This window comes from Synchiropus splendidus, chromosome 17 (assembly GCF_027744825.2).
Source record: "Synchiropus splendidus isolate RoL2022-P1 chromosome 17, RoL_Sspl_1.0, whole genome shotgun sequence".
Lineage (NCBI taxonomy): Eukaryota > Metazoa > Chordata > Actinopteri > Syngnathiformes > Callionymidae > Synchiropus > Synchiropus splendidus.
Window position 1 is genome coordinate 15682506 of NC_071350.1, and position 27787 is coordinate 15710292.

At 47.2% G+C, this 27787-nt stretch overlaps 2 protein-coding genes across 4 annotated transcripts; one reads left to right on the plus strand and one right to left on the minus strand.

Annotated features, from left to right (window-relative positions):
• septin8a (septin 8a) lies at positions 1 to 27090 on the plus strand. Of its 3 annotated transcripts, none has more exons than XM_053846608.1 (10): positions 1 to 163; positions 9500 to 9614; positions 9692 to 9887; positions 12154 to 12340; positions 15128 to 15289; positions 15352 to 15448; positions 19327 to 19495; positions 19565 to 19697; positions 19942 to 20111; positions 23426 to 27090. In XM_053846608.1, the coding sequence occupies exons 1-10, from the start codon at positions 134 to 136 to the stop codon at positions 23592 to 23594; spliced, it is 1428 nt and encodes a 475-aa protein (XP_053702583.1). In that variant the 5' UTR covers positions 1 to 133; the 3' UTR covers positions 23595 to 27090. The 3 variants fall into 3 exon arrangements, with proteins under 3 accessions (XP_053702583.1, XP_053702584.1, XP_053702585.1); XM_053846609.1 differs by having other exon boundaries at positions 23429 to 27089; XM_053846610.1 differs by lacking the exon at positions 23426 to 27090 and adding an exon at positions 20340 to 21057 and having other exon boundaries at positions 2 to 163.
• ccni2 (cyclin I family, member 2) lies at positions 23740 to 27527 on the minus strand. Its single transcript, XM_053846612.1, has 5 exons — positions 27308 to 27527; positions 27075 to 27231; positions 26833 to 26967; positions 26688 to 26762; positions 23740 to 25900 (listed from the first exon to the last, which is right to left on the minus strand). Coding segments are annotated over exons 1-5 (660 nt in total). The 5' UTR covers positions 27310 to 27527; the 3' UTR covers positions 23740 to 25609.
• Positions 27528 to 27787: the final 260 nt, after the last annotated feature.

Sequence of the window (27787 nt, forward strand, 5' to 3'; positions counted from 1 at the left end):
TCCAGGCTGCTCCCCGTGCCCCCGCCTCACGTCCGTCTGCTCTCGTCTCTCTGTCACCGCGGCTCAGGCGTCAACGCTCCGAGAGACGAGGGCAGCTCCCGCCGCTCTCGCCGTCCTCGCGCATTCCGCACTCATGGCTGCCGCGGAGACCGACGTGTTCTCGGTGAGTCTGCTCGCGCGCGCTCCGCGCATCGTGTTTGTGAGTGTGGGAAGTGTGCGCGCTAGTGTTGCGGGTGTGACGCGAAACCTGCCCCTCGCCCTCGAAAGCCTCTCGTGTGGCTCAGTCTGGTTCGTGGAAGTCATTCTCTCCCCGGTGAAATCCGCGGACGCCGCTCCCTTTAACCGTCTTCGTTACGGTCAAACGGCTCGTTATTACCGTTTAAAATCCATTGCACGTTTACACCCAACATTACGGCTGCAGGCGAACACCAGCTGCCATCGCTCTGATAAAAGTGCTTTTTAAATCTCTTACACCTTCACCTTCTTCTGCCGCTTATCCGGGGTCGGGTCGCGGAGGCAGCATTCGGAGCAAGGAAGCCCAAACTTCCCGATCCACACAAACCTCCTCCAGCTCCTCCCGGGGGATCCCAAGGTGTTCCCAGGCCAGACCGGAGAGAGTCCTGGGTCTTCCCCGGGGTCTCCTCCCGGTAGGACATGCCTGGAACACCTCCCCAGGGAGGCGTCCAGGGGGCATCCGGATCAGATGCCCGAGCCACCTCAGCTGGTTCCTCTGGATGTGGAGGAGCAGCGGCTCCACCCCGAGCTCCTCCCGGATGACCGAACTCCTCACCCTATCTCTAAGGTTGCGCCCAGCCACCCTGCGGAGGAAACTCATCGCAGCCGCTTGTATCCACGATCTCATCCTTTCGGTCACTACCCAAAGCTCGTGACCATAGGTGAGGGAGTGAGCGTAGATCGATCGGTAAATCCAGAGCTTCGTCTTGTGACTCAGCTCCCTCTTCACCACGACGGTCCAATACGACGTCCTTTACACCTTTAAATGAAAAAAAAAATGTTTTCAGACCTGAACAACTTGTTGTCATCCTGATGCATTTTAACTTTCGCTTTTCAAATGCCACAGCTGCCTTCTCAAAATAGATCAATACTGCATTTAATGGTGCATGAATTTTTCACGTGTACATGGTTTATTCACGATACTGTGGTGCTATTTACATAAACCCTTCGTTATTACAGCACTTTCCACCTTCATGATATGAAGAAAACCGCTAAGTAGGAAACATTTTAAATTATATTTAAAAAAAAAACATCCTCACGCGCTTAGAAACATTCACCATACTCTCCCTTCCTTTAACGTTTGGAGGCGTCAGCTGAGCCTATCAGCACCCATGATACTGAACAGCGTCTTGGGCCAGTGGGCGTATCCAGGGGGTGCGTTCCACTTGTGCTCGTAACCCAGATATTCCGTTGTTGGTACCAAATGTGTCCGTTGACCAAATGTGTCCTACCTGCCACGGAGTGATGACGTCACATCGGGCATATACGATCTCTTTGGCTGACACGTACGGGTTATTGTTTTTACGCCTAAATGACAAAAAAAAAACATAATTATCTGCTGTGGAGTCTATTTTGATTTTTGTGAGATAAGAAACAAAAACTATCACCGTATGTGTCAGCCAATCACGACGCGTCTTTGGGCTAACGCGGAAGTGGCAGGACCGATTTGGCAGGTGTGAAAACTCCTTCATAGATCCATATTTTCACTGGTAAATGAATGAAAATGTATCCGAATGTGTTTAAGTGACTATTGTGGAGACTATTGTGATTTTTTTTGCGCGATATTAAAGAAAAACAAAGCTCCGTACAAGTCATCCAATCACGACGCGTTGTTCCGCAGACTGCGGAGAAGAACGGACTTAAACTTCACAAACGATTCGATGACAAACATTGCATTTTGTGGAAATAAATGTTACGCATGTGGTAGAAAGCGCCATGAAGTCCTTTATTTCGATTTTCTCTGCCTCATTGAAACAATAAAAAAAGATATCAATATATGCCGAATGTGACGTCATCACTCTGTGGCAGGTAGGACACATTTGGTACCTACACCGTTCCAGTACGCAATCCAAGATGGCTGCCTAAACATAAACAGGAAGTTTTGAGTGAATAAAAACACATTTAGAAAGACAAATATTTTGCAAAGTAGTGTTTTCTAGTTCTAGTTTTTGAGTAAACAAAGCGAGATTTAGCAAGACTAAGATAATTTTCAGGATTGAAGTTGTGTCTCATTGTTGGCAAACTGCGACAAAAAGAACGATTATCCAGTCAAAAAGACCTTGATGAATCCACATATTTTATTTTGTTTATATGTGTTCGATTAAAAACCTTTTTCAAACTGGTCCTCTTGTCTGAAATGCAGCCAAAACCAGTTGTTAAAAGTGCAAGTTGTGTGGCCGCGGCTCTAATAAATTCCATTCTCTGCCTGTAAATAAGATTCCACGACACACAGTGTGAGTGAGTTGTTGGGAAAAAAAAGTAGGAAAGCAGTTTCCCAAACTACCTGTGGGATGCAGTTCTCATGGGGGGAAAAAACCCAATAAATTTGCTTGTAAAACAGTGAAATATTTGAAGAAAACAATCAGGTAAGCGCTCAGGTGAGAGGATAATCTCCTCAGCAGATGCTTGGGAAGGTGCTTGCTGCGGGGAGCCGACTGTAAACAACAGTTGTACGGATAAAGAGCTTAAGCGCACGCTCCCGGGCCCCTCCTGCGCTCAGTTATTGCTGCAACACATGTCGGTGAAATCCCAAACCAGGAGGCAGCGTTCACTGTTCTCACCAGGAACCTTTCCAGGAGTGAGGTGCGGCGGATCACGCTGAGCACGGATTCCCAAAGTGTCTTTGGGGAATTCAAAATTAGGCCATTGATCGATGAGAAAAAATGCTGAGAATGCAGCGGAGCCGGCCAGCGTTTGCAGCCGCGCAGTCGGGGCCCGTCCGACTTCCTGCCTGAGACGTTTTGGAGCTAAGTGAGACCATATTGAACAAACTGCCGTGCTGGAAGGGCTGGGAAAGAGAGCATGCTGGGAAAGGACCCGGACTATCGACAGGGTTGTGCGGTGGTTTTGGGTCAATCGCTTGCTGCGGAATCGCTTTCTAGCCCAGAGTGATCGATGTAACCCAGCGCACTTCTGCTTTACAGTGTCACTGCGAATGCATCGATATTCTGCTCAGTCACTTGGTACTATGATCAAATATGCAGTGAAGAGATCGGGACGAGGCGCATGTTTAAAACAGGATTGTATTTGGATACTGATATTGGATATGAAGTTTGAGCATGAGTTTTTGGTTGAGTTGGAACTAAGCACACGACACCACACAGTGGACATGATGACAATAAGTATAGTATTATCATTGAAGTCAGTATGTTGCTGATATTGCTACTGTTACGGCCTGAAATACCCACCTTTGTCACTGGTAACGCTATATATGGTGGGATGAGTGTAATGCTGGCCCCAGTACGCTCACTACTTCTTCCTCTGTGCGACTACATGTACACAAATCACGTCGGATTTACACACACTGATCACACCCGGAATGTGTTCAGCGGAAGCTGATGACCACCAAGGTACACACATCCTAATAACACAATTATTACAATGATTATTATTATTATTATTACACGATTATTATTGTCTCCACCTGCTGGTGTGTTCAAATGCTAAGGACACGCAGGTGCTTTGCTTTGTCCCATTTAAATTGGGTCCCAACTGACACACAATTCAGTAAAAGTTTTGGTGTTTATTCACAGATATTTGTCGGACAGTGTGTCCACCGTCGCTGTGGGCTACAGTTATACCATTTGTACCGCACATACCGCACCTCTAACACAGAGGGACATATGCTTCTAAAAAAATATCCTTTCAACTTATCGACACTAAACATTGTGAATAGTTTGTGGGTTCATTTTGGACTGTGGCGGCTGATACATCCAGGTTTCAGCCGCGGGTCAACAGTTCTGTTCTCTGTCGCCAGTTGGTCCCAATGTGGGTCAGAATGTTTGGGAGGAAACCTCCACGGTTCTGGCAGAGAAGTCCTCATGATTTTCCATTTCAGTTTTGGAACTTTCTCACTTGAGACTTTCATTGTTTCCCATACAGTCCAGTTATGTAACATCGTATGTTTAGAGTAGTTACTGACCCAGAAATGTCCCCCGTGAAGTCGCCGTGCAGTGAAATTAACGTCGTACTGATGGGCAGAAGGAATGTGGAATTAGCCTTAGTGTCGCCCTCTCTATTGGTGGCCCACATTTGATCCGCATGGATTTTCCTTTTAAGCAAGTTGTTGATGTTTGGCCACGTGTTTACTGTATGCTGAACACGCTGGCGCTGCCTCAGGCCGGTCGACAGCAGTGTGGCCGCTGTGGCGATGAGTCAATATCCATCTATAGGCTCGGTCACAAACCAGAGTGCGGTCCACAAGTGTCATGCTGTTGGATGGCGGTACGTTTTTGCACGCGGCAGAGTTGTTTTGTTCAGTAGTGCAGAACAGAATAACAGTATCTGTTAACACAACAGTTGTTGCTTTTACAAATAAAGGAAGCAAGGTTTCACCTACTGAATGAAGTAGTAAACCTGTCTTTACTCTCTTAAATGACTGGGGTTTGTTGCATGGAATGGTTCGATTGTGGTTTTACCGTATTGTGACCATCGTGGTCGGGATTATGTGCGATGGACGGGTCCGATCAGTGGACCATTTCAGAAGCAGACAGCGACTTTCGAAATGGTAGACAAGCGCGATAGAGACGGTCCGTTTCATGTCAAACATCGGGCCGATCGATGATCTCGACTACTCGGTCAACATCGATGTCTGCCACTTGTGCGCATGCGACATAGAATAAGGCATTATCTTTGGTTTTTTTCCTGCAAGGCGTTTACGAGAGACTCAGAGTAGAACTTCTGATACCTGTGCATCAAAAGAAGCCTGTTTCAGTGGATCAGGAATCTAGTTCTTGTGGCAGCTGGATGAGGTGTCAGAGAAGGTCCTTCATGAAAGAGCTGCCCTCGTGACCTATGGAACAGTGTAGAATAAACCATTCTTCGAGTCATGAAGGATTTCTGTTCTAGAAAAAATGGTTTTGCTTTCTTCTTCCTCTTTTTAAATGCAATGAAAGGCTTGTTAAAGTGATGCGCTGTAGCTGTTTGTCAGCTGCGCTGCGGCACACTGGAGCGATGAGTAAGAGCAGTAGCGTCAGACAGAATAGTCGGATGAACTCGGATGAAACATGACTCATCATTTGTTTGAACGACGTGGAACAGGGAATGTTCTCAGTGGTTTGTGCCGATGAGCTGCTGAGGGAAGCGAATGCTAATGTACCGGACTGTAACAGGACAGGAAGCGATGCTTGCTGTCCTCCTTACATAAGCAAAAGTGTGTGTGTGTTGTTGTCACCCAGGGTTATCGTGTGACTTCCCTCCCTCGCAGATGTTAAGTTGAATTAAGCCCAGAGTTGCGCTGAAGCCCCTCGATCCAGCGTCTGCCCTGGACGTTGAATAACTCGCATGTTGCTGCGAGTTAGTCTGAAAAGTCTCCGTCCAACACGGAGTCACGCTTCAAAAACACCAGTTAGGCGTCTTTAGTCGCAGATGTCAGTCGGGTCACGTGTCGCGTGCTGCGGTACATGTTGTGGACGGCAGACTGAAGGGTCCAACCTTCCTGCCGCCGCTTCTTGACACTCAAGTATGACAGAGTGGAGAGTTCAAGTGGTCCAGGAAGATGTACCGTTTGTGAAAAAAAGGCTTTGTGCCAGGGTTTTGAGATGCTGCGTCCCCGCCGGGTGGGGCTTAGTGGGGAGACGGACGACATGCTAGCACGTCCTGGAGCCTCGCTTTGTAGACAAGACACTGTTGTACAAAAAATCTTTTTTACAGAACGATAGTATTACCGGCAAAGAAGCCAAAAAAAGCCAAAATACTTCTCAGATTAACAGTCCTTGTCCATCATGCCGCTTTTCTATGCCGCATCAACCAGTCTAATGCGAGTGATGCGACTCGCAAGATGCCGGTAGCCGCAAGATTTTGCCTGAAGCCAAGCGAGGTGGCTGCGATGGCAATGCCATGGGTCGACCAAGGCATCAGAGTCGGCGGATTTCAAGCCAATTCTTTCTACGAACTCAACGAATTCAACATAACAAATTCTTCGTAACAAATTCAACGTTACTGGGAAGAAACACCCTTTTCATGGAGACTACGATTAGGCCGCTATACAGACACTACTGATCGGGAGTTAAGGGCGTCCTGCAGACAAAAACGGGTCGTACAATTTTTCATTTTTACAATAAATCTTCCCCCATGTCCGTCTCTTCATTTGTCCGGCACGATCCACGACTTTAGTTCCAGTTATTAACAACTCACTGAAAACCACCATCATCATGTCCATCTCCATGAAGTGTTTTCCGCATGTTTCCAGCCCATTTTAATCCATGAGCTTTCATCGTGACCTCCAGGCTGAAGCCAGAGACGTCGCCGCATTACACGTCGCCTCCTATAGCTCACTTGAAGTGCAGTCAAAGAAAAGGCCCTGCGATGTGAGGCGCATCTGAATTATTGTAAATATTTGAAGCCTTTCCGCGAGACACTCGAGCGCTCACCCGTCAGCAGCGTGTGTCCCAGCAGGTCAGCTGCCGTCTGTCAGGTGACTGCTCACTGAGGCGGACAGAACACAGAATTCAGGAGAAGCCTGAGGATGAGCGACCCAGCCGGACATTTTTTCCGAGGAATTCTTGCGTATTTAAGAGTTAGATATTGTCAATTGAACCGAGTAATCTGGAATGAATTTTACATCGTAATTGCTGTGTTTGCCCGAAGCTGTCCTGATATATAGTCGCTGTTTATTTAGCAGCGTTGCACCGGCGTCGACCCCAGACCCAGAAATGTATTGTTCCCCCTCATTCCTGCACTGTGTTTTTCCAATCATCCGCTCTGGTTGGGCCATAAATCAAACTGCTTCCCACTGGTTCCCAACAGAACCAGCTTATATGGTGCGTCCCCCTCTTTCTCAGGGGCCCCCTGCCTTCTCTCAGTGAAGCTGCTTCCTGCCTGCCTGTAGATATGGTGGCCTGGATGTTGGCGGTTTCCTGTGTGAGTGCTTTGGACCTCGATGGCTGATCGATGAGTGGCCACTTGGGTTGGTTCAGGAGCTTCAGAGTTGAACGTTCTTCTGTGGAAAATGTTGAATGTGAGGTGCGATTCCTGAGATCAGTTGGGGATCATGAACTGTGTGGCGTAGTAAGCAGGGAGTGGATTGTAGAGGTTTGGTGTCGACAACTAGTCGCTGTGATTCTTTTCTGTGGAACTTCCAGGCTGCCCATGTGCTGAGTCTGACTCCTTTATGAGAGTGTCACTTCCTGTTTCTGGTAAAAGTATTTCACAACATCATTTTTCTGATATCACAAGGGTCCTGTCGAGATGAGTGAAGCAGATAAATTATAGTTAAAGCCATGTTGTTCAGCTGGACGCCGTGTGTGTTGGGCTCCAATGTCGCCGTAAATCTAAAAAATGCATCGTAAATATAGAGAAAACAATTGCACCTTTCATCTGGACTGACGGATTATATAACTTTTTGCACTTGAATTAACTCGTCGACTTGGCGTTTCTTGCTCTAATGTTTGTTGCGCTGTTGCTTTTCCTCTCATTACGACTCGGAGGTAACAAGCCTTGCCAGGTTCGCACACTCTGCCGTCGCCTTCTGTCACAGAAGCTCCTCTTCACCGGCGCTGACTCCCACTCAGAGCCGGAGCCCGGTTGTGTGATTCCACGCAGCAGGTCAACCAGGCATCATCTCCTGAGTCACAGTCTTTGTTGTTCAGATGCAGCGAGAGGCGCTCGGGTCCTGGGAAGTGGATGCTGTGACATTCCAAGTTTGTGACCTGGAGTTGCGTGACGCACAGTTGTGGTGATGCAACGGCAGAGACACACCTTCACTTGTGAAGAAATATGCATCCATTTCCCCGTATCATATCTAGAAATAAGCCCTCACGACTCATGTTTGGAATGTGAGGCAGTTATACCTCAAGAGCTGTGTCGCAAACAAAGACGTTCAAGACCTTCCCTGGACGTGAGATGAACCGTTGAAGTTAGTTGCACGTGTGACAGAAGCCGCAGTGCACTTTAGTCTGGTGGTTGTTACATTTTACCAAACTTATACTGATAAATCATATAATGCAGTACAATGTTATGTGTATGAAAATGAGTGTATGATGGGTCGATGATGGTCCTGTTAGTTTTTCCATTTGGATCTCAGACATCTGGTTGAGGCAGTTGAGGTGAAAGGAAGAGGATCTTTTGATTCTTAGTTGAGATGAATTCTTAGCAACCATCATCCGAGTTGTGCTAGTCATTCCAGAAGTTTCCTCAGAAAGTCCACCATGTCTTCTGTTTGGATCGGTGAGGCAAGGTTATATACTGTATGGTGAGCAGCTACCTAACAAACACGGCGCTGAAAGCTGCCTAGGTTTCTTAAAAAATCGGAACAAAACGTTGGTGATTTAACTCGTAAATATATAGGTTTGACTTGCTATACTAGTGGACCACCCGGCTCTTACTCACAAGACTTGATTCTTTACTCCCGAACTCCAGGGAGCCAGTCCGTTGCCAAGGGAACGTGGTTATACGCCATGTCGATCGCGCCTCCATGACAATACCACTTGTGACGCCGTTTGTCACTAATGGAAGAGTCTTGACTCGGGTTCGTTGGCGCATGAACCCAGACTGTCTAGCTGGTGTGACATCACACTCGACCTTCAGCTCCATCTGTCTCACGCTGTCCTCCACTCCATGTCCCAGTTCATTCCGCTTCATACCCCCTTTGTGGACGAGTGGGGCGAATATAAAATCCACCTCCAGTTCCCTTATTCCAGTTCCATATTTTCACAAAGGAATTTCCGTGACCATGATGTTTAAGTCGACCTTTAAAACTGCAGACTTCGCTTGGACTGGGTGGAAACTGTTCTTCACTCGACTCGACTTTGCTTCCTCAAACATCTGTTTGGTCACGTATCTTCTGATCTGTCAGTCATCTGCAGCACGTCTGCAGTAGCTGCTGTTCAGTGCGGTCTGGTAGCGTTCACCCCAGGCTGTGTGTGTTCAGTGACATCAGCCCTCAAGTATGCAGCCGCTCGCAGCCAGACAAGCTCTGTGGCCTCATTCATCTCAAGGTGCCGTCTTTCACTCCTTTAAACGGAAAGCCACCTTCTCTTCCCAGGATAGTCTCCAGCACTCTCCGTCATGAAGTCCGAAACGGACCCATTCATGAGGAGTGATGTGGTGTCTCCACGCCAGAGTGCCTCCCGTCTCTCTGCTGTAAATGAGTGTGGGTCCTCCAGCTTGAGACGGATTATTCAGGGAGCTCATCCTCACTGCAGGCCCGGATTATCCGAGCGCCGTGTGTTGGGCGTCGCATCTGCCAAAAACGCTGGCGCCCTTTGATGTCAGAATTAAATGTGACGCTTCTCCCACCTCCTCATTTACCGTCTCTGTCCTACAGAACGAAGAGAAGCGCAACCTCAACTTGGGCGGCCATGTTGGATTTGACAGCCTCCCTGAGCAACTGGTCAGTAAATCGGTCACAAAGGGATTTTGTTTCAACATCCTCTGTGTCGGTGAGTAGCAGCCGCGCGCCGCCTCGCTGTCACGCCGCCCGCGCTCTGACCAAACCGCTCTCTCTCTCTGGCCTCAGGGGAGACCGGCATCGGCAAGTCCACGCTCATGAACACGCTCTTCAACACCATGTTCGAGAACGAAGAAGCTAGCCACTACCAGAACGGCGTCTACCTGCGGCCGCGCACCTACGACCTTCAGGAAAGCGCCGTGCGGCTGAAGCTGACCATCGTGGACACAGTCGGCTTCGGCGACCAGATCAACAAAGAAGACAGGTGAGGCCACGCACACCACACACTCGCTCCGAAACACCATGTTGAAGTCGCAAGGTGTGGTAACACTGTCGTAAGACTGTCTGATTTCTTGTTCATCGCCATGTTTGTTTAGATAGATCAGACTTTCAGGAATGTCTCACTGACCTCTGACTTGGTCCGGTTGTCCTCCCAAGATGATAATTTTTGGCAAAACACGAACCTGCGAAACGTTATTTTGATGCGACGCTAGGCTCCGTACATGAGCTTCGCCGACCAGTGTCTCAAGTCCACGGCTGGTGTTAAAGCAGAAATATGAGTTTGTGTTCATCGTACAGCTGTGGAATGTGAGCTCTGGTTTTGACCCGGCAAACATGCGGCACTCTCACGCCCTCTGATAGCCGCGTCCTCCGCGGGCCACACACGCACACCAGCGTGTAGAAGGGCAGCGGCTCACTCAGAGCCTAGGTCAGCGCTTCCACACATGCGAGAGGGGATTTTTGTCTTCCTCCTGAATGACTGGGAAGACTTTCTCAGGGTCGTCGGAAGACTTGGTTGTGAACTTTGTGGGTGGCGGAATGTGCTCCTGATGGTGGCGCTGGACTGGTACCTGAACGCTTCCGCCTCTTGCCACCTCTGGTTGTTGAGCGAGCGGTAACCGGTCCCTAGCGTGGAGAGCCTGCTTCCTCTCCTCTTCACCCGTCGCCATTGTCGACCCTCTGCTCTGACTGACTCCACTACTTTTCCCTGAACCAAACCAGTGAATAATTAATGGAAGAACCAGCCTGGAAGTCTATGTTTGCTTTATTTAGGCCACACGTCAGGCAGGACTTTTGAAGCTTTTGGGATTTTCCTCTCGACTCTCACATGAGCTAGGATGTATGTCGACGTGGATAATAGCAAATTTCCACAATGAGTCGCGGCTGTGTTTGTTTTCCTAGTTTGAGTTTGTAAGTGTTTCACTCTTAGACCATTGGTCCATGCTGTGCTCGACAACTGGGTCCTGGTGCTGGGAACTTCCTCGTTTTCTTTTCGGTTCTGCTGAGTTTCACCTCCACGCTACGTCTGTGTTCTACCATGAAGATTTCTTCCTTAAACATTGAAACATCACAAATGAAATTGATGAGAAAACAAATCCGTTTTTTTTACAGTTTCCATTCGTCCCGACCGTACCACACTAACCTTGATGTGCTGATGAGGCTTCATGAAACAGTGGCTTCATTTTCAGAGCCACTAGATGGCGCTCTCACTCCACTGAAATCATCGGTTTGGAACAGCTACTTCAATGAAGCCTCACAGTTCTAAACTGACAGCGCCACCTACTGATAAAGACCTTTTCAATTTGGGACCACATGTGTTTACTTTACTTTACTTCGACTTGAAAGTACATTTTTTTTATAAAAAAATAAGTATAACTCTATGTCAGTAAATACTGCATATTGTATTTTTCATTTACATGTATTTTGTATATTCTGTCCTGGGGGTTGTAGATTCATAATGCAGTAAAATAACTTCAGTAACAGCCATTTTTGTAAAATTATTATGGCATGAGAGGGTGGGTGGGAGTTAATTTTATTTTTTTCTCATTATTATGAGATGTTTGTAAACACCAGGCTTCAGTGATGAACAAACTCTTCTGTGGCAGAACAGAGGCAGAAAAAGTTCCTGTGCCTCTGAAGTTTTTTGTGTGCATTTTGCCGTGGCAGAGACTGGTGCAGTCAAAACTTGATCCCTGAATCTGCGTTATTTGGATCAGTTGATGTTATTTTTCTCTAATGGATTGATTGAAAGTGAGGTGTTTAAGTCTCAGCTATAATTTTTCACAATATTTCCTGTTTAAATTTGACGAAAAGTGATAGAATTCAATTTTTCATTGACAGTATTCTTGCATGGTCCTTGACCTTTGAGCTCTCCTCCTTCACTTTGAGCCAACATGACAACACCTTGGTGTGGTCTGATGTCAGGAGGGGGTCGTGTCTGGGGAACCAAACCTCACATTGAATCTTGAGATCTGTTTTAGGGTGAAGCTCCTCCACATGCGTTTTCAAATGTTCCAGGTTCAAATTCGATTGACTCAAATGGACGACGATGACTTTGCTCTGACCGTTGCCGGCAGGGTCGGGGTCTATTTTAAACCTCCTGGTCTGAGTGGGTCACACGGCACCAGTGTTCGGGGAATGATCTCCTGCTGACTCTTGTTAGCAGGTCCAGCAGTTTTCACGTGCTGCTAATCAGTTTTAGTCCCAAATTCTGGATGAGATTATCGACGCGTGTGGCTCTCTGCCCACAGCTACAAGCCCATCGTGGACTACATCGACACCCAGTTTGAAAACTATCTCCAGGAGGAGCTGAAGATCAAGCGCTCGCTCTTCAACTACCACGACACCCGGATCCACATCTGCCTTTACTTCATCGCCCCGACAGGGCACTCGCTCAAATCCCTGGACCTGGTCACCATGAAGAAGCTGGACAGCAAGGTACCGCGTCACCCCCCTCCCATTGTCCGGGTCTCGCTGTTCGCGGTGTCCTGTTCGTAGCCCGAGGTGCGTTTGGGTCGGGTGTGTCCCGAAAGGATAAAAGCTCAAATGACAAAAAGAGTGAGCTTCCGTTGCGTCCTATTAGATTTCAACCAAGCTCCTCGTGACATTCTTCAGTGGGAGCTCGGCTCTTTCTGAGGGAGAAGGATTAAGGTCTGGAGCAGACCTGGATGTTGGCAGCCCTCAGGGCGGGTTCCAGCCTAGTCACACTGAGGTCACCATTATTACACAGCCCGCCCCATCATGGAAACATCCTTATGAATATGATCCTGTTCTTTCACTATAACATCAACCTTAACTTTAATATCTTTTGGATTATATTCACACTTCATTGAAAACATTGTGGTTCACTGTTAAACAGTGTTATTTTACTCATTATTTTATTTATTAATTTTTAAAAACTTTTCTTCCAAGTACACTTTGGAGTCGTATGAATTTTTCCTCAATATTATTTATTATCTTTCTTTGTCCATTTCTCTCATAATAATAATATATTATAATTCCCATGTTACTTTTATTTTTTGTCTATATAGATGTTTTTCTTAGATTTACTTGTAATAATTCATTTTTATTGCTTTTTAGAAACACAATTTATTTTGATATTTACATTTATTTATTGTTCTTTCTGGATAACTTTAGAGCTATTATTATTCAATCATTATTATTATTATTATTATTATTATTATTATTATACTTTCTTTCCACAAAATGTCGCAAAAAGTTTTCAAAAAGAGACTCTTGAATGCATCATTTTTTTTTTTTTACTGCTTCAATATAATTCAATAAAAATTCAAGCAGCAGAAAATGTTTTATATTTAAATGTGTTGCGGTGAGATGCTCTTCTTCTTGTTTCCGTGGATTAAATATGAATATCTTGCTCCAGTGCCACCTAATTTAAATAAATCCTCACGTTTTAGCCACTTTATTTCCTGTTTTGTCGTGGTTTTACTGAGCTAACTTGCTGCACTGTAGACCACTGTGTTAGTGGGTCAGCGAGCAGGAGTCAATAACCACAATCAGGAAGCTCATTGATCAGTGGCGTTTTCTTGCTGTGGTGTCGTGGCCGGCGCATCACTTCGATCGTTGCTGTACGTCCTGTGGTTCCGCTGCTGGTGGCGCAGCCTCGTCCTCAATTCGCAGAAGCAGCTCATCGCCGCAGCACTTGGAGCGTGAAGGAAGGTTACTGAGGCAGGAGGGAGGGAGGGAGGCAGGGAGGGAGGGAGCGAACCCTCTGGTGCCACTCATGGTTGTGAAACACGCTTTAATGAAGCTGAAGATCGGAGACTCGGTGTAGAGCAGCTGGACACGGTGCTTGTTGAGAGAAGAGCTGCAGAGGAGCCACGGATTTCTGACAACGTGATCTTCATCTGAACTATTATTAGTGGTTGGATTTCTAAACCTGGCTCCCAAGCTTCCTTCTGTTTGAAGCCACCATATTGACCAGGAGGAGCTCCAACAGACCTGGCAGCGTTTGAGAGGCTCGCGGTCGCTAACCTGACGCAGCCAAACTGTGGCGATCCGTCCGACTGTGTCATCTGTCCAGCCACTAGCTCCAATGCAAAAAATACAATGTATAAATAAAACAAGTAAAATAAATAAATGAGATATTATTTGAATGAACAATTATTAAACTTCCTTCTCACACAATAATGAATAACATTTTTACTCATTACTAATTCTATTTTTTACTTTTTTTTAACTTAAAATGTGTTTTTTTTCCTCCATTATTTTTCCATTTAATAATTTCCTTTATTCCTGAAATTCCTTTTCGTTGTGTAACGTTTATTTTTCAACTGCATTTAATATTTCTCTTCTACTATATTTCTATTGTCATATATTATATTAAGACTTGTGCTATATTTATGATTATAAGTTACATTTTTTTCTGGGTTTACGTTCTGATAGTTTTAGCATTTTATTAGACGTACGTATTTATTGACATATTAAATTGGAAAAATTAATCATAAGTAATTTTATTTTTATTAATATTTTAGTTTACTTGTTTCTTCTTATTTGGCGTCATTTCCTGTTGTTGCTTTCATGATTTTTAAACTATTATTTTTGACACTAATAAGTTACAGTCACAGTAGTTTGTCCCGTGCGTCTGAAACACTGAGCGCAGGAGAGTTAGCTAGGGAGCATCGCACTTCCTTACATCCATCTCGCGAGCCACATTATGTCCCAAACCGCCGGGGAAAAAGAAGCACGGCGCACTTATCTGAGGACTGGAATGCAGAGATACACAAACAGACGTGTCCTGTCCGCCAGATAGTGGTGTCACAGGAAGAAGAAGGAGAAGCAAACCAGGCCAGAAGTGAGGGGCAACAATGGTGTTTTTCTTCTCCACGAGAGCCTAATGGCCGCGGATAGGGGCACCTGATAAGGCGGTTTCATTCAACAGAAATGGAAAGACCGCGGCGTCTCCGACGCAAACCTTCATTAATCTCACTTTTCCGCTGGGCGAGAATCCTTCAGCCGCGGTCTCCACTCCCCAGCGGGAGCTCCGGATCAGACGGGTGGGGAATAGTCTTGGCCAGCTGCAAAAACTTGAGTGTGGGAACCGATGTTACTGTCCTGTAGGTCGGGAACTCTTGCCTGGACTGAGCACCCGAAATGATGATATATGAGAGTGAAGTAACGCCGACCTTCTCTGGTGGTTTGGGGAGAAAGTGATGCGAGTGTTGTTGGACGGTAACAGCGGGGTCCGTCCGTCTGTCTGTCCCTCAGGTCAACATCATCCCCATCATCGCCAAAGCCGACACCATCTCCAAAAGCGAGCTCCATAAATTCAAAATCAAGATCATGAGCGAGCTGGTGAGCAACGGCGTGCAGATCTACCAGTTCCCCACCGACGACGAGACGGTCAGCGAGATCAACTCCTCGATGAACGTAAGCGGTCTTGACTGGGAGACAAAGCCGAGGCTCCGACTCCACCTGTGGTCTCCTCGCAGGCCCACCTGCCGTTCGCCGTGGTGGGGAGCGTGGAGGAAGTGAAAGTGGGCAACAAAACGGTGCGAGCCAGACAGTACCCCTGGGGAGTCGTGCAAGGTGAGAGCTTGTTTTTGGTTTGGAACCACCTCGCTTTTGCACATCCTCCTTCAGAAGTGGATCTGTTTCTAGTGCTTTTCCCCATTAACTCTGGTGTTTGTGAGTCTGATGTAGACGCCACCAAGTTGCTTTTATAGTAACACATTCATCTCGGCTCAGTGCTTCTGTATCCAGGTACAAATGTCAGGGATTCCACTGGATAAAAGAGGGGAAAAAACTGTCCGCTTTAACCCACATTTACCCGTCAAACTTCCCTCTCACTCGTGCAGCTCCACCCTGCCTGCACTCTCCTCTTCACTCCCCTTCACTTCTACTCTGGCTGATCCCAAACACTTCCCACTTCTAACTGAATTTCATCGCAACTGATTCCAAAGCTTGTTGAGACTTTTTTATACTGAATTAATATACAGTTACAGTTAGCTACAGGCTTTTGTCGCCTTTCTCCGAGTCAAGTTCCCAGAGGGGCCGCGAAAGGCCTCACGTGCTGATACTGACTCTTTTTTTTTTTTAATAACTGATTGAAACATTATGGAACACGTACCATTATTACATAACCTGCCCCATAATGGAAACATCCTTATGAATATGATCCTGTTCTTTCACTATAACATCAAGCCTAACTTTAATATCTTTTGGATTATATTCACACTGTGAAATGTAATTTTAGCCATTATTTTATTCATTAATTTTTAAAGAACTTTTCTTCCCACTGCACTTTGGAGTCATGAATTTCATATCATATGAATATGATTTATTTTCATTCTTTGTCCATTTCTCTCCTAATAATAATAATAACAATAGTTATTACTATTATTATTATATTATTATTATTATTATTCCCCTCTATTTGTTGTGTGTTATATATTATTTTCATACATTAATATGTAATGATTAATTTGTATGGCTTTTTAGAAACTATTTCTTTTCATATTTACATTTATTTATTCTTAATTTTATTTAATTATTTAATTATTGTTCTTATTATTTTACTTCCTTTGCACCAGGGGTTTTCAAAGTCGAAAAAAAGTATCATTCATTTTTTTTACGTCTCCAATATAATTAAAAAAAAAAAATGAAGCAGTAGAAAATGTTTTATATTTAAATGTGTTGTGTTGAGATGCTGTTCTTACTGTTTCCGTGGATTAAATATGAATATCTCGCTCCAGTGCCGCCTCATTTAACTTAACCCTCTCTTTTTAGCCACTTTATTTCTTGTTTTGTTGTGATCTCATTGAACTAACTTTGTGCGCTGCAGACCATACGCATGTTCTGCTTTCTGAGTGGCACTGTTTTTGCGCAGCGAAGCTTCGTAACTCTCGAACCATGAGGGGAAACAGGTCTGTGGTCAGGCGGCTCCTCTGCAGGGACACTCCGGGTCTCTTCCCACAGATGGAGTTGACTGAGCAGCACAAACCTGGCAGGACTTGAACTGGTCATTTGAGGTGCTCCTCAAACCTCCTCCTCCTCCTTGAAAACCATGTCCCCTCCGTGTGACCTTCTGAAGTCATGTGTGGACCGACATATTCTCGCTGTGACTATTCCAGCTGAGGACCTTTCCCCTCATGAAGGCTCTTTGTCACTCTCCTCCCTTCCTTCCCTTCTCATCTGCCGCTCCCTCCCTCCCTCACTCTCTCCCTCTCCGTGCTGCTCCTCCAGCCTCAGAGGTCACTTGTTATTTATAAATGCTGTTTGTCACCAGAGGGATGGATTCTTTCAGACCTCATCAGCCGTCACAGAGTCGCGGTCCGGGATGGTGACCCAGCGCCGGTCTCCAAGGAGAAACACTCCTCTGTTTATCTAGATGGTGAATTCTGTTCCTGACGTGAGCAGAGCATGTCGGCGTCCTGTGAACCGAGGCAGAGAGGGACCATATCTGAGGGAAAGCAGTGTTTGTGTGAGGTTTGTTTTCGGGGCCAGATGTCAGTCGGGGTTATTGTGACCTTTCAAAGAGTCTCGGGAAGTTTCCACTCGCTCGGACAGAGGACGGACTGTTGCCCGACATAGAGCCAATGAATAGAGCTTCTGTGTCTCGGTGTCTTCAGGAGTGGACCCGGCTGTTCGCCATCCTCCACTGTCAGCTTTTCTTTCGGAGTTGACCCGAACTCATGCTTGCATCCAGTACTAGTCGATGAAGAAGCATCCAACTCCAGGCCCGGGGGCCGGATGCTTCCCGCCAAGGCATTTTATGTGGCCCCAAAAATGTCAAGTTCATTAAGTTCATATTTGAAGTTGCCGATAAAAATGTTGGGGTAAGGTTCCGAAAAATATAGTTGATTCTGGTGACCTCCCTCCCATCATTCTTAAAATAACTGCGTGTCCCAGCATGCATTGCAGGAGGTTCCTCCCATTTGTTTGTTTGTTTCTCCACAGACGGTGTGAGTGAGAATCCCTCATGTCGTTGTCTTTCCATGCTGAGGAGAGTTTAGTCTCCTGATCTGGAGTCACGTAACAAACATAATGGACAGTCGTGTTCGTAATTTTACGTTGAAAAATCCGGGATATGTTTGTGTCACGTGCTCTGCTCTGGTGATGCTCCGCGTGTCCGTCAACCGGGCTGTGAACTGGGATACCTCCGAGGCTCGGGCCACCAGTTCCGGGGCAGCACACACAGACTCCAGACCAGCCGCTGGAGCTCGGCGCCGATGAAGCACACGCGACTGAGTCTCAGAGACGGGCCTGTGATTTGACTCCAGGGGCGACAGGGGACGGGGACATCAGCTGCGCGGCTAAATGCCACATTAATTGGTACTCCACAATTGGTACTCCACAATTATACTTTCCTTTACATCCTCACAGCTTGAAGTGGTATTAAGACAGCCGGGGGGTCGGTGGCATTATGCCGCAGCATGTGACGGCGCCGCACGTGCACCAGCAGGGAGCAGCGCCGCTCCAAAAAGAAAAGTGCAGCTTGTGTTTGTCGAGTGGCTCTGGCTGAACTCAAAATGTCACGTCAGCATGACCCCACAGAAGCTGGTTTATCCAACGATAAAGGCCTCGGCAACATCGGCGGGAAGTCCAACAGAAGAAACTTTCTTCAGCCGCCACTGCAGTTGTCAGAAAATATGTTGTCATCGTCCTGTGGGTGTCCTTGTAGCAAACTTTATCTAGAAGTCGCGAATATCCAGACCGGCTTCCATGGACATCGCCGTTTTATTTTCCGACTTTGATAGCTGGAACACACTGAACTCGGTTGTAACGTCGTTTCCTGCTCAGCACGGTGTTACAGTGGTACATGGTGTACAGTTAAAGTTGGTCAAATGTTTGCCGAAGCAACACTGAACGCGGATTTTGTAACTGAATTTCAGTTTCACTTTTCATATTTTTGGCATCTAACCCTTCTGGTTTGGACGTGAGTCATCTTCTTCCACTGCTGCAACATGTTTAGGACATGAATAACTTGCTCACTGTTGCCCTCTGCAGTAGCGGAGAAGTACTGCACCGACAAGCACTGAATAACCGCCAGACACTGGTTATTATTTAGCTGGTCATAATGTTATGGTTAATGTCTCGGATTGTGTTGAATTGCTTTGCTGCATTATTTCCTGCGTGTGGAATCCCGAGCCTGAGTGAGCGCTGCGCTATCGTCAGAATCCTGGTGCGATTTATCCCAAATATTCTGTGGTCGCTCAGTTTCCAAAGCAGGAAATCGGCAGGAATGTGGAAGGGAAGAGAGGAGGGACGGAGGGAGGCAGCAGGGTGACAGATGGGGTGTGAAAGCAAGTTGGAAGCAGCGAGAGGGGAAACCCGACGTCGAAGAGCGGAGAGCTCGGGAATGTTTTTGGTGAAACTGGAGCACGGTGACATTGGGAGATCGGGGGTCGGGAGTGAGGATGAAGTCTGCTGTCGTGGAATGAAATGTGCCATGTGTCTTCCTCTAGTGGAGAACGAGAGCCACTGCGACTTTGTGAAGCTGCGGGAGATGCTGATCCGAGTCAACATGGAGGACCTGAGGGAGCAGACGCACGCCCGCCACTACGAGCTCTACCGCCGCTGCAAGCTGGAGGAGATGGGCTTCAAGGACACCGACCCGGACAGCCAGCCTTTCAGGTAGGTGGCGCCGCCTGCTGGAGAGCGTCACCCGCCGTCGTGGATGTCTCACTCCCTCTGCCGCTCCAGCCTGCAGGAGACGTACGAGGCCAAACGGAAAGAGTTCCTGGGCGACCTGCAGCGCAAGGAGGAGGAGATGCGGCAGATGTTTGTCAACAAAGTGAAAGAGACGGAAGCAGAGCTGAAGGAGAAGGAGAGAGAGGTCAGTGTGTGTGTGTGTGTCTCAGGTTGCTATGCTAACTCTTCAACAAGCTCTATTTTTTTGAAAAATTTTAAAATGCTGTCGGTTTAATTTGGACCCAACCATTCGTATTTGGAGCCGGTTGCGACCTCATGAAGTGACTTGGCGGACTGGATTGGGCCCGTGGGCCTGGGGTTTGACACCCGCCCTCTACTTGAGCGCGCCGTCCTGCATCATCTTCATCTCCTCTCTCGCTCCTCTGCAGCTCCACGACAAGTTTGAGCAGCTGAAGCGCATGCACCAGGAGGAGAAGAGGAAAGTGGAGGAGAAGCGACGAGACCTGGAGGAGGAGATGAACGCCTTCAACAGGAAGAAGGTGGCGGCCGAGACGCTCTCCTTAGCTCAGCCGCTGAAGAAAGACAAGGACAAGAAAAAGTGAGTGCCTCTCTTCTCTCTGCCGCCGGCCACTTTCCCCGTCTGTGTCAGCACTTAGTCATCATTTATAAAGAGGAAAAGAACATCGAGATAAACAGCAGGATGAACGTCCACGTTTCACACCAACGCACCGAACATAAGCCGACGTTTGGCTCCATCTAGCGGCCGTCTCTTCTCACTGCTCTCCATGAAACGCCTGTTCACCTTACTTTTTTGTTTGTTTTTCAGTTAATTTATGGCCGCTCCACACCCCCCACCCACCCACACACGACCATGGATTTGTCCTCCATCACCATAGCAACGACGTCACCTGATCATTACCTTGTTTTCATTTTGCCTGTTTTTTTTTTTTTTGACATTCCATCTTGACATTGTGCACATGGACCAAAGATACTGAGGATGAGGAGGAGGAAGAGGAAGATGCCATCTCATTGATTCAGGATCTTTTTGGACACTTTATGATTTTATATATGCTTTTTTTGTGTTGTTTTCTGTGTTGTGATCCAGGTTATTTGTTGTGTTCTCCCCTCATCTATGCAAACAAAGGCGTTTGTTCCACAAATATTCCAAACAAAGTAGCTGTGTATTTGAAATACAGCGGTATCGACACATGTATTCTGGTGCTGTCTGAAACACGTGAATCGCTCGGAACCTGCGGTGTCCTCGTTTTATATCAAAGATGTTGTAAGCTGCGGTCGAGAGCCTTTACCAGTTTGTGCTGTCGAATAAACCGACCCTCGTCCTGACGCCTCAGACGTCTGGTTTCGACGGGCCGTGTAGCTCAGTTACAAAAGGTTCAGCTTCATGGTGCTGAAGGATCTGGAGCTTGACAGGAAGAGAAGTGATGGGCAGCTCAGGCTTCATGAAACAAGTGGAACTACAGTGGTGCCTCGGTTTTCGAACGAAAATCCAGAACTCGAACACCCCCGAAAAAAACCCAGAAAAAAACATGACGTGCGCGGACCGATCAGCTGACCCACGAGGTGCTCTGTTATTGTGTATAACGCAGCCTCTGTATGCAGACGTGTCCCGTTAGCTCCATTTACTGACTGTTTCTTCTTCATATTGAGGTGTAAAACCTTTCCTGTCTCCGCACTGGACCGTGGTAGAGTGTCACAGGGGAGGTGCTGGAGCGCTCACTCCAGGGTTTGATGTCCTGTTGTGGGCTGGAGCTGGGACAGGGATGAGGCGAGTCTGGGACAGAGCGTGACTTGGTTTATGACTTTGTCACAGCCAAACTGCACAGAAGCGCACATTCAGAGCTGGACACGCACCGGGCACCTCTTCACTTCTGGAGAGACCTCACTCACTCGGCAACCCCTCCCACATGCAGCGGCCACACACATAGAGGAACAGCCACCTGCAGCAGACACTCTACATTCACTCCTACAAAAGACTGTTTTAAGGCTTGGAACTCATTCTTTCTAAAGGGAAAAAAAAAAAAATCGATTCAGATTTCGAACAAATCGCTTCTCGAACTGCCGTCTGGAACGGATTGTGGTCGAGAACCGAGGTACCACTGTATTTTCAGAGCTCAGTAGGTGGCGCTCCAGGTTCAGAATTTCAAGGTTTCATTGAAGTAGCGCCATCTAGAGGGCACCGTTTCATCAACCCATCAGTAGCTGGCAACTCGCATAAACCAAAGCATCAGAACCACAAACCAAAACTCTGACTTTGGAAGTCATAGCTTTATTTCTGTGGGGAAAAACCATATAGCTGCCTCGGCGAGTGAACGAACCGTCACATTGGTCGTTGCATCCCGGTGTGACCGGACGATGGAGGTGGACCCAAACTACAGAAGTTTCACTGACAGCCACGTCCATCAGTAACAAGGAAGAGTTAAACAAAGTATCACAGAGTCACGCTCTGTTTGCCGCTTCAGTAAAAACAGGCTGAAATATTAAATAAACGCAGCATTTAGTGGAGAAATTAAAGCTTCTTTTAAAAGGTAACGGTAAGTAAACACGTCTAACATGGAAGTTAAAATAATAAAAAGGTTGAAAAAATAGAATTATTTGTATTAAAAACAAAGGTGTCTCAAAGTGCTTCGTGGCTCTGGTCCTGAGCACCAAGATCCTTAAATAAAAAAAAAAAAGTTTGTCAAACTCCCGTGTAAAAAAAACAAAAGGTTAGGATGGGAGAACTGAAACCTCTGGATCACTTCAGTCTGCCGAAGTTATTGCCGCCGACTGCGTTTGGAGCAACTTTGACTCCGGTCTACGGAGTGTGGGTGAAATGGGACAGGACGGGGTCCTAGTTGACGGCAGGGTGCAGCGGTGGACATGGGGAGACGTTTTGCGTCGGGGAGTCGAACAACCGCTTGACAGCCTCGGGCTCCGCCTCCTCGCCGTACAGGCGCCTGAAGCCGTCGTAGAAGTCGTCCGAGTCGGCCTGTTGCTCCCCCGCACGCCGCTTGTGCCGGCCCCGGCCTCGCGCTTCCTCCTCGTGGAGCTGAGCGCCGTGGAAGATGTAGACGGCGTTGGGCGGCAGCGAGAACTCCAGGCTGTGGAGGTACTCGTCCACCATCTCTTTGCAGTGGATGAACTCGCTGCTGTCCACCTGCCGAGAAGAATGCAGCGTGAGCGTGGCCAAGACTCATGGACCGACTGAACCACACTGGACCCAACCATGAGCAACGCTGGGATCCGAACCAAGGCTCCACGTAAGCTGGAGCCGATAGAGTTGGGCTCTATGCCGTGTATCTCACTACTGGCACGAGTGCACGGAGCTGATGCAGAGGAGCCAAGGATTTAATATCTGAAAACACCTCGACTATTGTATTGAATATGAAAACAGGAAAGACAGTGAAAAATGTGTGGAATAGAGAAATGTATTTATATATTAAAAAAAATGGCTTTGTAAATTGGGATTTAAAAAAATTATCCAAAAATGCACGGAATATATAGATATTTTACATTTTATTTTGACGTATTCAATGAAAGAAAAGAGCCCAAAATAAAGTTTTAAAAAATAAAAAAAGCAAATCATTTTTTACATCAGAAAATAAGTGACCAAAAATGTCATAAATATGTTAGTTATTAATACTTAAATATATTTTAATCCAAATAAAATTAAAAAATGTTGAGTGAAGGCGCTATAAAAAGAGAAAAAAAATGCCAAAATAAGTGTGTGTGTGTATATATATATATATATATATATATATATTTATAAATAAATAAAAAATAAACGAACAAAAACACACCAGTCTATTTTAAAGAGAGCTTTGGGGAGGGAAAACTAAAAGTCCAGGTGAGTTGGGGATCACCAACGTGCGTGTGGTACCGGGGCGCGCCTCTCACCTGTGCCTTCTTCAGCAGGTCCGTGAAGACGGAGAACCAGTCCGGGGTCAGCGCCTCCAGCTCCAAGGTGATGATGGCTAAAGCCAACGTGGAGCCCTTGAACTGCCAGAGCTGGTGGCAGGCCATACAGTGCTGCACCTGCCTGGTCCACAGCGCCGCCTGGAGCCCCGGGGGCCTCTTCTGATGCTCCGCCCCCGCAGGAGGGGACTCCGGATCCGGGGCCCAGCCGGAGCCCGTGCCGATGGACGGAATGAGGTGAGGGTGGCCGAAGACCAGCAGCGCGTGGAACTGCCAGGGAGACCACAATGTTACAGCATGATGACGTCATCGTCCTCCCCCCCCCTTCCTGGACTACAAGGGAGCCGTGTCAGGCGCCGTCCGTCCGTCCGTCGTTTCGTCCCGTAGCGGACGTTTAACGCGAGTAGAGCTGCACAGTTCGGACATTTTAATTCACCCTCCGGATAACCGCGTCAAACCTTCGACACTGACAGGTCTGGAACATGCTAGCACTGGCGCCAAGCTGCGTTCCTCACAAGGCGCTAGCAAAGCGCGACAACAGCTCAAGCGAATGCCACAGTCCAGGAAATGGCTAACAAGATAACGCAAGCAGCGCTAAAACTGAACCAAACAGTGCGCATCAGCTACAGCTAACTCGTAGCATGTGGCTAGCAAGAAGCTACCAGCATCGCCAAAATTGTTGCCGCACAAAGCTGCAATATTACAGCTACAGAACGAACCGCGCCGGTGCAATAGCTTGTTTCAACGTGGCTCAAGAACGGTCCACCGACATCGGAAGTAAAAACTATGAAAATCTGACGTCAACAGCATTAGCGACATCTCCGCGTCAAACTAAACAAGGGAGATGTTAAAAACGTTGGTGTAGCGAGTGAAACAATTCAGAATGATGAATCGAACACAGCGCCCCCTGTTGGCTTTGAAAATAAGGAAGCCATCTCAAGGGAACTTTCTGGAGCCACAGACTGTGCAGCTCTACGGCGACATCATCAGGCCTTTGTTGTCTTTTCCTCTCCTTCCCCTCAAGCTTCTGCATCCCCTTCCTGCCCGTAGCACAACTGAAGCCATGTCAGCAGAAGCGTGAGGGCGGCGCAGCAGCGAGGGCCGAGCTCCTCACGCGGTTTCTCTCTCCCTTCCGTGGCTGCCTTCCCTTGCACGTCGAGCATATCAAGTGTTTCCTGCGTGTCAGTGTCATGGTGACGTGAGTCTGTGACCTACCGAAGCCGTTCATCAGGGTGGAGTTTACGCAAATAGCTAGAAGTTATTTATGGAGGAAAGATTTATTCCGAGTATATAAGAAGAGAAGCGTCTTTATTTTTATGAGTTTTTCTTTAAATGGCCTTGTCTCTCTATCGTACCGAGTGACGTGATAGTGGAACCTGCAGGTCCCATCAGAACCTGCTCTGTGCCAAACTGCTTTCTATGGGTTCGTGGCTTTAAGGAAACTAATAAATCAGCCTGGATCTGAGTCGTTTCAGGCCCAGAGGTTTGTGGTCCAGAGAGACGAAACGCGAGTCAAATTTAGGCCCACAGTTTGGAAGCTTTACACCAAACACAGCACCAATATTTGACTCCCCAGACGTTGTTCCTTAGCCTTCACCTCCATCTTGAATCCAGGCTTCGTCCACACAAAAACGTACATTTATTCCATTGCGATCTTTTGCCCTGCCGTTTTGTTTCAGGGGAAAAATCTGCGTCCACACTACGGTGCGGTGCACACGCCACGGCCTCCGTGTGCCGCTGTGACACTCTGGAAGATGTGGCGAATACAAACATGGCGACCAAAATGAAAACTACAATCGGTGGCCAACAATTTTATGTCAATCTTTCCGATAAGCCGGTGCAGAACTAGTGCAACACTTCGGCCATTGTTGTAGTTGCAGGGCGAGGATGCAGAGGTGTGTCTATGACATCACTGCTGCATTTTAGTGTTTGAAAAAAGCAAAAAAACAAGTGAATTTCCCGCTCGTGTGGACGAGCCTCGCTATCATTCCAATGCACAACTGGGAGCTGCAGCCAAGCTTGAAAGGCTTGTATTATGTTTTCGTCAATTGTGCCTTGGTTTGAGAAACAGTTGCTTGGAACAGGTTTTCTGTCCAGAAACAAGCGACTGACTCCGGCACTTGTTTCACCTGAATTTAGTTTTTCTATGCAAGACTGAACCAGGGGCGTTTTCAAGTCAAGTCAAGTCAAACACGGCAACCAAACTAGTCCCGACCACAACTGAACGCACACTCTCTCTGTGGACCAAGTGTGAAGTGAGCATGAAGGTTTGTCGCGTGCTGTCGTACCACTGTGCTTTGAGGCTCCGCGCGGCTGTTCTGTCCAACTTACGATGTGAACGAAGTCGACCGGCGTGGACGTGTACAGGTCCCACTGCAGCTTGTCCAGTATGATCCGCTCCATGCGCAGAATCTCTGCCGTGGAGAAGTTGCACCCGCTCTGCGCCACCAGCTCGCCGACGGAGCCGATCACCTGTGTGAGCCAATAAACGTCATGTTTGGGAAAAGCCTGGTGATGATGTGATGACGATGACATCTAGTGGCGGGTTTGTAGAATGCAATAAGTGTTTTAAAGAGAGAAAGTAAAACAAATCGAGATTCAAGACGTGCAATGAAAGAGAAAAATACATGAAAGTATTACCAAAATAATCGGGTTACTTCAGGACTGGATCAGCAATTTTTGGAAGTTACCAGTAGAAAAACATGACTTTATAAAAATAAATAAAATGAGCAAAATATTAATATTAGAAGCAGAGAATGTAGGTCTAAAATTAGGCTGAAATACTCGAACCATACAAAAAAAGGGAAAAAAAAAAAATCACATAAAAGGCAACTAATAATGTAAATATTTTCAGTATGTTGGATGACACAAAGAGTGAAGGGAAAAAAAAGTCCCCCAAAATATGACCAACAAAAATAAAGGAAGTTTGATGATTCATTTTTTAAATGAAAATAAAAAAATACATTTTGCTATTAATGTGGATGTAAGATGTCACTTGGAAAGCATTCAAAACAGAAGGCAGGAGGAAAATTTTTTTTGTTTAAAAAGTCCTCAAAATGTGACATAAAAAAAAAAAAGAAAAATTGTAAAAATCTAAGAATAATTGTTTACTTTTGAACTAAGGAAAATGTGATATACAAAATCAAAATATAGAGAATAACGTGGGTTTGCTTCAAAGCCACTGCCCTCCAAAAAGAAAAACAGAAAAAGAAAAAGTCAAATCCCTCATGAACCAAGACTATAAATGGAAGCACCTCACCTCATCCTCCTCGTTGATTTTGGCAGCCAGGACCAGCGAGGTGAAGGCGATGCACTTCAGGTATTTCGGTTGAGCCTGAAGACAAATGTTTTTTTTAACTCTGTCTGATCCTGAGAACCCAGCGCCCGATGCCTTGCTCACGTACCTTGACGGTGGACAGCAGCCTGTTGAGGACGCAGACGCCGAGGGCAAAGGTCTCTGGGCAGAACTGGAACATCCTGTTCATGTCCAGGAGCCAGAGGATGATCTCACGGTGCTGGGATGAAGAGATGTCAGTGCCCTGCAGTGGAGGAGGAGCTCACCGTCAGCAGATTCCCTCCTGCAGCTGCGACTCACAACCCACCTCCTCCCCGACTCACGACCCAGCTGGAGCTTCCCCCTGCTCACCTGGATGTGGCCGCTCTTGAAGACCGGGACCTTCCAGAGGCGGCGCTCCCGGACCAGAGCCTCCTCCAGAAGCCCGAGCAGACGCCGGCTCTCCGCTGTGGCCGGGTTCTTCATCTGGACCACGGCACCGGCCAGGCTGCACCCGGGCCACACACACCTGCAGACAGAACCAGGTGAAACCCAAACATGCAGCAGCAGCAGCAGCAACAAGCTCCAGCAAGAAGTGCGTTCACATTTAATAAGGACTTGGGGCAGCAGCACTGGGTCGCAGGTTCGAGCCCAGTTCGGACGCGTTTGCACCGTTAGATTCAAGTTCCTGGACAAACAGCAGGAAGCAGCCTCGTCAAAACAACACCGCCATTTTAGAATGCGCTTTGGAGCGTTGAAATAAACGGTGAAAACGCCACTCGGCAACTATCATCTGAGCCAGGAAGACGGCCAGCAGGCGGGAGAATCGGCTGCAGCTGCACCAGACAACAACACTCCGGCCTCGGCGCCGCAGCTCGCCGCAGCACGCTCACCTCCTGGAGTCCAAACACAAGGTTCACCTTCGACCACAGGTGCATTTAAACGGCTCCGCTGCGTTTAATCCATAGCGGCCGCAGAGGACGAAGCGCGACGCTGCGGGCGGCAACAAGGTCGGCTGGAAGTGCGAGGGGCTCGGCGGGCAAAAGCCGCATGATACTAAGGCAACATGAAGTGGGAAGAGTCGG